The sequence below is a fragment of the Oryzias melastigma genome, linkage group LG13 (genome assembly GCF_002922805.2).
Source record: "Oryzias melastigma strain HK-1 linkage group LG13, ASM292280v2, whole genome shotgun sequence".
Taxonomy (NCBI): domain Eukaryota; kingdom Metazoa; phylum Chordata; class Actinopteri; order Beloniformes; family Adrianichthyidae; genus Oryzias; species Oryzias melastigma.
The window spans coordinates 1136609-1147454 of record NC_050524.1 but is presented as its reverse complement, the minus strand read 5'-3'; the positions used below and the strand labels follow the sequence as shown (position 1 = coordinate 1147454).

General features: G+C 46.5%; 1 protein-coding gene across 4 annotated transcripts in view; it reads right to left on the bottom strand.

The window, feature by feature from the left end:
* plekhg2 (pleckstrin homology domain containing, family G (with RhoGef domain) member 2) overlaps window positions 1-10846 on the bottom strand; it is an 82245-nt gene that overhangs the window by 22573 nt on the left and 48826 nt on the right. For all 4 annotated transcript variants that reach the window (XM_024277296.2, XM_024277300.2, XM_024277299.2 and 1 more), the window contains 3 exons: window positions 8620-8686; window positions 7936-7982; window positions 803-953 (listed from right to left, as the gene is read on the bottom strand). In XM_024277296.2, coding sequence (XP_024133064.1) covers window positions 803-953; window positions 7936-7982; window positions 8620-8686 — 265 coding nt within the window. The remainder of the gene's footprint in view (window positions 1-802; window positions 954-7935; window positions 7983-8619; window positions 8687-10846) is intronic.

The window sequence follows — 10846 nt, the reverse complement described above, 5'->3', positions numbered from 1 at the left end:
TGGATGATGGATGGATGGATGGATGATGGATGATGGATGGATGATGGATGGATGGATGGATGATGAATGATGGATGGATGATGAATGATGGATGGATAATGGATGGATGATGGATGGATGATGGATGGATGGATGATGGATGCATAAATTCAAAGAATGGTTGGATGTTGATCTTTCTCGTTATTTCCGGTTGTCGTTTTTCCTGCAGTAACTAAACGTCACACAAACAGTTGAGAAACTTGAGTTTTTACATCATATTTTTCATTTTTGTAACAAATATTAAACCAACAGAAAACTATTCTAACGTGTTTCTCTCTGTCAGACAGCTGCATGTGTTGTTATGTTTGTGCTTTTTAACAAACAAACAAAGCGTCCAGTAGTGAATAATCAACATCCATCAGGATTTGGGTTTGCTAGATGTCTGCTTCCATCCGGATCAGGACTTTGTAAACATGAAGATGCATTTGTCAGACGGCCTCAGGTGTGTGCAGGACATCAGCAGCAGGTCTGACTCAGTGACCCGCGTCTGTAACGTGTTTCATCAGGACCCAGACATGAACATTCATCTGCAGGAACATGGATTTGTGCTTTTGTTGTTTGTGAGAGACTCTCCACAACACATGGAGTTCTACTCCGGCGTTCCTGCTGCTTTGTCAGAACCTCTGCCGGTTACCTGGATCCATGAGAAGCTTCAATAGCAGCTCATCTGGAAACCATGCTGGACCCTGAGGTCTGGGGTCGAAACAGGAAGCTTTCTGTGACGACCGTCCTGCAACCCGAGCCGTGACGCTCGAGGACCCACCTGGAGGAGCAGATGGTACTTGAGGATTCTCTGGACCGGCTTGAGCAGGTACGTCTCCAGGGGTAAAGAGTGATTGAGAGTGGTCTGCCGCTCCTGGAAGAAGCGGACCAGGGTTTCGTTTTTCATGCATTCCTTCAGTACCGCCACTGAGCTGCAGGGGGAGACACAGACGGAAAACGGGTTCAGATCCTTTTACACTCATCAGGAAGGAACACAAGAAGAAAGGCAGATTCCATCTTCACTGATCATCCGACAAACATTTGTCTCTACAGGAACAAGACTTAAACAAAGATGGCTGGAGGACGAGGTGGAACCAGGAGAGAATCTGGGGAACGATGAAGATGATGAGACATTTCTGGATCATCTTCATCAACATTTATCAGAGAAGAAGGATGGAAGTTAACCGGTGATGAAAGTAGAGAGGACCGTAAAGGAGAGGATGACTGACAGCAGAGGCGGTCCTTCATCATCAGACCGTGAGAGGAAGAGAAGGAGCACACAGGAAGACGGGGGAGGGGTAATGATGGGAGGAGTCTCTCCTTCTCCAGACGGACGTTAATCACAGGAGCTGATTGGTTCTGCAGACATCACTGATGGCTTCAGCAGCCACCCTGAAGTCACTGAAGCGGCCTTAGAAACTACAACTGTCCTGAGACACCAAACAAAAAAGATTGTGTTTGGCGCCCCCATGAGGAGATAGGAGGAACTGACACCAGGAGAACTTGGACTTAAAGGCTGATTTGTGGTGCCGTTGGGCTGATGACATCGACTGTTTCCAGGCTTCTGATTGGACAAAGTTTAGAGTGCAAAATTATCAAGGACTGTCTCAAACTCTACAAGCCTCAGTTAGCATGTTTGAGAGAGAAATCCCTAAATTAGGGGAGTCAAAGTCGATCACACAGAGGGACAAAATCCAAAACACACCTGAGGTCGCGGGCCGAACAGGATAAACATTTATTAAACACTCTAAAACTACATTCTTAACACTATAAAACTGTAACTTTTTAACATAATTCTGAATAATAAAAAGGCAGGAATATTATTCCAGAATAAATCAACTTAAACCTTAAATAACTTTCAATGTTTTACTCTCCATAAAAATATATTTTGTTAAAATTATACAAGTTAGAAATGAGCCCAAGATAACATCGGGTCATTAATAACAATAAAATGATCTGGAGGGCCGGATAGAATTACCCCGAGGGCCGGATCCGGCCCCCGGGCCTTGACTTTGACACCTGTGAGTTAGACTAATATGTGGATCCAGACTCTTGCTGGAACTGATGGGGTTGTTGACCTGGAATGTCACACCGACTTGTACACTTCTAAGCTCCGCCCCTTGCAGTGAAACCCCTCCTCCACACACTTCCAGAATGAAGCTGTGATCTGTCATCCAGCGCCGTCGGCCGAGAGCCCCTCCAGCCTCACCTCTGCGTGAAGGATGGGAAGCATCTGGATGAGATGAGGAGACATTCCTGGAGAACTGTGCTTGGACCACGTCCACTTTCTGAGGCTCAAACCGGCCTCCGCGGAGCTCCGCAGCCTCCTGATCGCCGCCTGTGTTTGTTCATGATGACCCGCTGCAGACTTTAGACAGAACCAACTCTCTGTTCCAGTCGATCATCTCAATAATTGATCCGTTCACGACACGAACATTCAGACACAAAAGTCGACTTTTGCTGGAAACATTTGGCCTCCTGTCAGCAGATCAGAGGGATCAGCTCGAGCTTTCGAAGGGACAGTATGGAGATAACGGCAGATGAGCCTGAACGCCGACCTGTCATGAAGGTCCAACTGGAGCAGCAGATGCTCCAGCGTCCGATCATCCCAGCCGTTTATCATCGGAACCATCCGTCCACACGGACACAAGAACGGCTTTTCTCTGAGTTCATCCGACACATTCTCAGGTAGAGTCTCTCCAGCCAACTGAAGATCTAAATCTTCATTTGAGGGAAAACCCAGAATTTACCAAAACGTTTGTTCATGTTCTGCATCTTTACAGTCGCTGATGTGAGCATTACTGTGGTCAGTTTGTTTTTTCTGTGGTTTTTGGTCATGTTGTGTCTTCCCTCTCAGTCACCTGTTGTTGCTCATCCACAGCTTTTTCTCATTTCTGTTATTTGTTTTCAGTCTTTCCTGTTTTCAGTTGGTCTCTGTCCGGCCGACATGGACCCTGTAGTCCCTAAAAACAATAAAACTGTTCCTGCTGTCATGTTCAGGTTGAGTTTCCGTACGATCGACGCCACATTGAACCTGAGGAGTTGGGCTGACCTTTGACCTGCTTCCCTAAAGATCAACCAATGAACCAACACAAGGTCAAGAACGGAAGACCAGGTCTATCTGTCTGGGTACAGGTCTTTATGTGAGTCTTGGAACCGGTCTGGTTATGGATGCAGATCTGATTCATGATGCAGATCTGGGTCTTGGTGCGGTTCTGGATCTTGGTGCAGGTTGGTACCAGTTTGGGTCTTGATATGATATGGATATTAGTGTGAACTGATTTAATTATTTTGTTTTCAGACATGATTATTTCATACCCGACATGTTTCGACGGAGAGCTTCCGTCTTCATCAGACTCTGATGAACCGATAAAAAAATAACTAAATCAGTTAATAGTAATACAGACACTGTATGTTATCGCATTAATGCATATTAGTGTGGTTCTGGATCTTGGTGCAGATCTTGGTCTTGGTACAGGCCTAGGTCTTAATGGGGGTTTGGGTCTTTGTACTGGTCTCAGTCTTGGTCCAGGTCTTGCTCTGTTCCAGTTCTGTCCTCGTTCTCTGCAGTTCAAGTGTTGTTGGTTTTGATCAGTTGTGTTGGAGTTTTGTGTCTTTGTGTTAACTTTTTGCATCTCGTGTGCTGTTGTTGTGGTTGAAGGTAAGAAAGTGTCGTGTTTCTACAGAGTTAGTTTGAGGTTCAGACCAGAGAGGAGTTTTCAGAAGAGTTGAGGCCGACGATCTGCTGCGTCAGAGAATGACGCTCAACAGTCAAAGTTTTCAACCACAGACCTCCATGCTGCTTTCAGCACTGAAGGAAATCCTCAGAGAAGCTGCAGGAAAAACTCTGGACTGGAGGCTGAACCTTCATGTAGAGAGGAGTCTGTTTAACGTGAAGCCGTTTCTCTGTGTGGATCTGGGATTCTCCGGGAACTCGTCCAGCAAAGACGTAAATCAGACTTCTGGACCGTCGTTCCATTTCTGACGTCTGGGAGAGAGACGCAGGAAGACTTTCTCCAAACAGCAGATAAACTTCGCCCTGCTCCCTGATTGGTCCAGCCGTGACCTTTAACCTGCATGTGACCCACCGAGTGGGGGCCGTCCTGTAACCGGTTTCCACCGGTTCAAAGGGGACATCAAGATGAAAGCAACCGCCCGACTCTGCAGGCCGGAGATCCAAAACAAACCCGCAATCCCAGCCGGGTTCTCCAAGATAAACCTCCCTGAGTGCTCACTTTCTGGACGCGTTCCCGCTTTGTTCAGAGCTGGACCCCCTCCCCCTTCCAGCCCCCCCTCCCAACTACACAGCTCATCAATTCAGACCAAACTGCATCTCCGTCCAAAGACAGTTCAGAGGATGGATGGTCTCTGCCGGTCCCAGCGGATCCTGGTCTGTGAATGTCATTCCTGAGGCCCCGCCCCCCCTGTGTTTCTGCAGGAAGGCAGAGACGCCGCATTCCTCAGCCTGCTCTTGTATTTGTCTTGTTTCGGCTCCTCGCAGGATAACAAACTCCACCGGTTCCCAACGGGCCGACGCAAAGTTCACAAACCTGCAGAAGAGCGGCTTCCCTCCAAGTCCGGCCCGGAGGACGTCAGCAGGAAAACGACGGCTCCTCCGGTATTCCCATTACTGTCCACATCCAGAGCTAGAGCCCAGCAGTCCGCACTCAGGGGGGATCATCACCACATATTGACTCTTTCACCGCAGCTTCAGGGAGAACTCCCGACTCTGAGGCTAAAGCAGATCCGTGAGGCTCAGCGGGCGACCCAGATCTTAACTCCTGGTCTGACGGCTCCTGAAGACCTTCAGATGATGCTGGAAATCCCCGAGACGTCCAGGACATGATCCCCCTGTTCTCCTGACATCCCAAACCTCTCAGTCTGGATCTCATCTACATCCTTCAATCACCGATGAATGTCAGGAGCTGCAGATCCAGCCCACATCACCAGCCCTCCACCACCATGCTTCAAAGCTACAACATCCACTTGATGAGAAAGGTCTGTGAAGTTCATCAACGCACCGAGCCTCTTCCACCTGCAGGTGGCAGACATGCGCCAGCAAAGAGTAGAAGAAGAGGAAGAAGCCCCTCCCTGCGTGTTCAGTGTGAACGCCACATGCCCGGCTTCAGGTGTTCTGTCCCAAACCATGATGCTTCCACTCCCATGCCTCACTGTGGGATTGGTGTTCTTTTGGTCTGATCTGATCTCATGATCTTCCCGGACAACAATGACCTTCTCGGCCTCTGCAGAACTTTACGGGTCTGGACATGTGCCGGGTCAAACAGGAAGGACCTTTGCAGCTCTGCAGGATTTGAACTCACTAGCGTGTTACCATGGTAACCTGTTACTGCGGTCCCAGCTATCTTCAGGTCACCGACCGGTTCCTCTGTGAGGTTCTGGGCTGGTTTCTCATGAAGAAGTGAGATCTGGCGTGGAGCTGCAGGTGGAGGCAGGTACTTGCTCGAAGGTGCAGCAGAAGTGACGTCAGAGCTCCTCAGACCAGACAGGATGGAAATAAAACCTTTAAATCAAACTCCGACACATTCCGATATTTACTCTTTGTCTCTGAATCCTTCTGGAGTCGTTTCATCAAACAGTTTTCCTTCATATCAACAAAGATTTAAAGTTTGGTCCGGACAGAGCAGAGAACGAATTTATGACAAACATCTAAACAAAAACATGAATTAATAAACAAACCAGTGGAGTTTATGGAGCATCAATCTTTGGTTTCTCCTCTACAGCGACTGCAGTTCACTCTTTCTGCATCCTTGGCTCCACTTTGTCCTTTGTGTACCGTTTCCATGGAAACCAAACGGATGGAAAACAAATCCTCTTAAATCCGATACGAGACGCTGGAATCAAACTGTCCTGCATGTTTGCAGCTGTAAAATCCCAGCTGCAGCTGCAGAAAGAGTCGACATCTGGATGAGTGAAGCCCGAGCGGAGAACGCCGTTCACAGAACGCCGCTGGCTCTACTCCCGAGCAAAGATGGCCGCCCGCTTCAGCAGCATTTTCACGCGAGGTCTTTCGCTCCGATGGAGAAACTGGAAGGTATGCACGGATGAAACATCTGTCTGAGAGACAGATGGAGAAGATTTTCTCTGCCGAACGCAAAAATAGACGGGAAAAAAGAGTGGAGGAAGGAGGAAGAGGAGGAAGAGGAGGAAGAGGAGGAAGAGGAGGAAGAGGAGGAAGAGGAGGAAGATCCAGAAGGTTTTCCACTGCAAACGCTGAGGAACTGAGGAAAAACGCTGCAGCTCGCTGATGTTTGTCTTCTCTCATGGAAGCTCAAAATGCTTCAAACATCTTCATCAAGCTCAGATCATGTTCTGCTCTTCTGCTGTCTTTCTGGAGCAGGGGGGTCAAACTCAACTCAAGGAACCAAAATCCAAAACACACCTGAGGTCACGGGTCGAACAGGATCAACATTCATTGAACACTCTAGAACTGAAATTTTAAAACTGTAAAACTGTAACTTTTGAACATCATTATGAACTAGACATATAGCATTACCTGTGATAATGATAGTGTGAATGCTGGAAGCTGAATTTGGCAGCTGAAATATTAGCTAAACTCCAAAACAGCCCAAAAATCTTAGTAAATGCCAAAATAGTCCAAAAAGAATACAGAATGACAGTTTTTAAAACTTTGAAACTGTAACTTTTTAATATAATTCTGAATAATAAAAAGGCAGGAATATTATTCCAGAATAAATCAACTTAAACCTTAAATAACTTTCAATAACTCTCCATAAAAATATATTTTATCAAAATTATGCGCAAGATAACATCGGGTCATTAATAACAATAAAATAAAATGATCTGGAGGGCCGCATCCGGCCCCCGGGCCTTGACTCGTGATCTAGAGGATCAGCACGTTTTTTTAGATAATCCATGCCCCTTTTTTCTGTCTCCAGGTCCAGTTTGGAGCCAGAACCCGACCTGGCACCTTCTCCGTGGCCGTTTACCGCCTCAGAACCGGCTCTGCTTCTCTAAACAGGTTCTTCAAGGGCGGGAAGTGAGGAACCATCCCACTTTGTGTCTGTGGGGGCGGAGCTATTTAGGGTAAAAACAAAGATCCTTTGAAACTCCTGGATAACTCATGTGCATCCGACCAGAACCAGAAACAAAAGTATGTCAACCAACAAAACCCTGAAGGAAGATAGAAAACCAAAGACCCAAACCTGAAATCCCAGCAGATCCAACAGAACCAGTCCACAGTTTCCTAACGGAACCAGAGGATCCAGGAAGGAATCTGGTTTGTAGAGGATCCTCCAGCTGTTTGAGGAGCTTCAGCGCCTTCCTCATTAAACAAACTCTTGAGCGACCTCTCGGGTCCGGAGGAACCGACGTGGTCCGAGGCCGTTCGGCGGACCGCCGGCGTCCGCCTTCAACACGGAAGCTGTGAGTTTTTTAAAAACTCGTTTTTGGTAGAGAATCCTTCTAAAGACGAGATCCTGTTTTCAAACTTCTGCTCAGCTCCCAGAACTAAAGATCCAAATACACTTTCACTGGACCTGCGTTCACCCATCGGGTCTTTTACAGGTTTCTCTTTTTGTCTTTTCTTCAGCAGAACATAAAGTTTTACTTTTTCGTTCAGAAGAAAACATTCCTCTGACGTCAAATTTAAACTTTTTGACATCAAACTTTTTTGGTTCTGAGATTTGTCAGAGCCAGAACCATCAAAGCGACCCAGACAGAACTGTAGTTGTTAAATGCTGGATTCTGATTGTAATTATGGTCTGAAGAAGATTTCTGTGATCCTCCAAAACCCACAACAGGAATCTTAATGATCTTCAGTCTGATGTCATTCTTGGGGATGTGGATCGGATCAGAACCCATCCTGTTTCTCCACAGGAACCAGAAGTTTGTTTCTGACACAAACGCAGTTCATGTGGGGGCGGAGCCACTCACTTTGGGTAGTTCATGCAGTACAGCGTGTAGATGTCGAAGGATTCATTCTGAAAAACACAGACGGAGAACAGTTTAGAGGAGAGACTCAAACGGAGGAGAATGTCTGGATGTCTGGATGTCTGGATGTCTGGAGGGTTTAACAGAAAATGAAGTCAATAAATCCAAATCTGAACATTGAATCCCTTCACCAGTGATGCTAGTTCCTAAGATAATATTGAATCCATGAGCAAAAATAAATTCAGACATGAAGGGGTTAAGATTTTACACCAAAACAAAAATCACATTTTTTTAATGATTTAAATCCTGGGGGTCTCAGTGTTCTGTCTATTTATCAATGTCCTATTTCTATGATAATCTGAAGATAATCCCGATGAACAAAAACAGTATTTATTTGTTTTGTGGGAGTGGACGTTCCTCTAATAAACTAAACTTCTTTCTACCATCAAAACGTTGTTTTTCTCGTTAAGAACAAAGTTAAGAAATTTCTACGGAAACAATCTGAAACCGGGATCGACCGGATCTTCATCTCTGCTCAAAGCTGAGGAGGTTCTATAGCAACGGACTCATTTTACAGGAAATAGGCGGAGTCAAAGGTTGCCATAGCTCCCTGTTGGACTGAAGACCCCACAAAGTGAGCGGCGGTGATGGTGGCGGCGACGATGGCGGCGGCGGCGCTGCACTCACCCTCTCCACGAAACACTCTGCGATGGCGGCTGCGTCGGGCCTCCTCTCCAGGTCCTCCAGGAGGTCACTGAGGACACAGACACAGAGTTTGACCCGGAAACAAGACCTTCAGAGGGTCAGACACACCCGAGGACCTCCTCCTCAACCTGAGAAGGAACTCCTGCAGCTGATTTTAGAGAAGATGGAGAGAAGGTGCTGGACCTCTGAACCACAAACAGCTCAGAGATGAACTAATGTTGAAGGTCAGAGAAAGAAACACAAACACTGAAACTTCCAGGCAGCAGGAGAAACCTGAAGGTCTGAAACCAGCAAGACTGGCAGACTCTCAATTCTAAATCTGAAGAAACTTCAAGACTTTCTGGAACCAAAAAGATAGACTAATGAGACCAGATGATGAAGGATCAACGGTCGAACACGGAGGTGGATGTCTGATGATATGGGCTTGTTCTGCAGAATCTGGACTCGACATGAGCTCCTCTGGGAGTCCAGAACAGCAGCAGCAGAACCTCAGATCTGCAATGATCAGATCCAGACTGGACCTTCACAGAACCTTCAGGATCTGAAGACACTCTAACAATCCCACTTAGTTTCAGTTAAAAGACCCAAGAAGATCCCAGAGAAGATCAGTGAGGAAGGAAGACGTTCAAATGGGGCTCTACGACCGGGAAAAGAGGAGTCCGGACCAGGACCAGCAGAGAGGTGGACTCTGGATCCACCTCTGGATATAAACTCTGTTAGGATCTCCTCACAGATCCCCTCCTCAGTTCAACAGAAGAGCCTCCAGCAGAGCTGCAGCGCTTCCTTCCATTTAAGGTTCGAGTGACAGCAGAGCAGCTGGAGGCCCTCCAGCCTCTTCCTCCGTTCCCACAGTCCCTCCTCTTCCTCTCTTTTCCCTCTGACTCCTTCCAGGAGCCCCGTGTTCTCCTGGAGCTACGGAACCAGAATCCCGTCAGAAGATTCGTGAGATAAAGTCACGTGATGGAGTCTGGAATGAGCAGAATTGAATGAAATGATCCGAGATGAAAAGTGTTGATGCTCCTGCAGAAGTCCAGACGTGTTCCGACATCCTTCTGACAGTCTCACAATCGACCATTCTGGTTTAGAGTCATTAAATTCTGCTCAAAGGTTCCTGTAATCAGGTCCATCTGAAACTGAACCCCAGAACAGAAGTGGAGCTCGGGTCAAAGTTCAGGAGGTTCTCCATGACAGAAGAAGAACGGCCGCATCAGTTCTAGAAAATGAATCGAGAGCTTTTCCTTGATCCAACCTCATCTAGGTTTGTGTTTTTCAGAAATGTTTGTGTAAATATTTGAGCCTCAAAGCAGCCCGACGGAAGCCTGAAGGATTCAAAACCAGCTGACTACAAATCTATGAACCGTAGACGTCATAAGACTCATTTTTTAAAGGAATTTATTGTTCAAAATCTACATTTAAAAAATATTCATGACTGAAGAAAGTCATGTTGATTGTAAAGTGATGAACATTTGAACATCCAACCCCGCCTCCCTCTCCAGCCTCTAGCGGTTTGAGGATGTTCTCTTCCTCTGAGAGCCAGGTTTGATCAGACCAGGAAACAGATTTCTGAAGCTTCAAACAAGTAATTGGATTTTTTTCTTCTTTTGTTTGTTGAGAGAAAGACTGAAAAATGAAGGAAACAGTCTATAAAAACTATTGACTGTATATGAGAACTGGACTGAGTGGCCCCTCCCCCCCAGTGTTTCAAACAGGAAGTGGCTCCAAGAAGCCACAATCTCATAGACTTCCATAGAGAAATAACCAGCTGTTCTTCAGTCATTCTATTGGTCAGAATAACCGTTCTTAATCTGATATATTTAATATCTTCTTGATCATTCTCAAGTTATTCAAGTTAGGGCGACAGTGGCTCAGGTGGTAGAGCGGGTCGACCAATGATCGAAGGATAGGCGGTTCGATTCCGGCTCCTGCCAGCCAAGTGTTGTTGTGTCCTTGGGCAAGGCACTTAACCCTAGTTTTCTATGGATGATGTCACTCACTGTGTCCAATCTCTCTTATACAGTCAATGGTACAAACTCCTGACACACCTGTATGACAGTGGAGAGTGACGGAGACATGAGGGCATGTTCACCTTTGATTACCTTAAACTAAAAACCAAGTTGGTGGTTCTCCCACATCAGCTCTTCAGTTTAGCTCAACTAAATTAGAAGTCCATTAAAGCTGGACAACAGCAGCCAAAATGAAGCCGCAGACA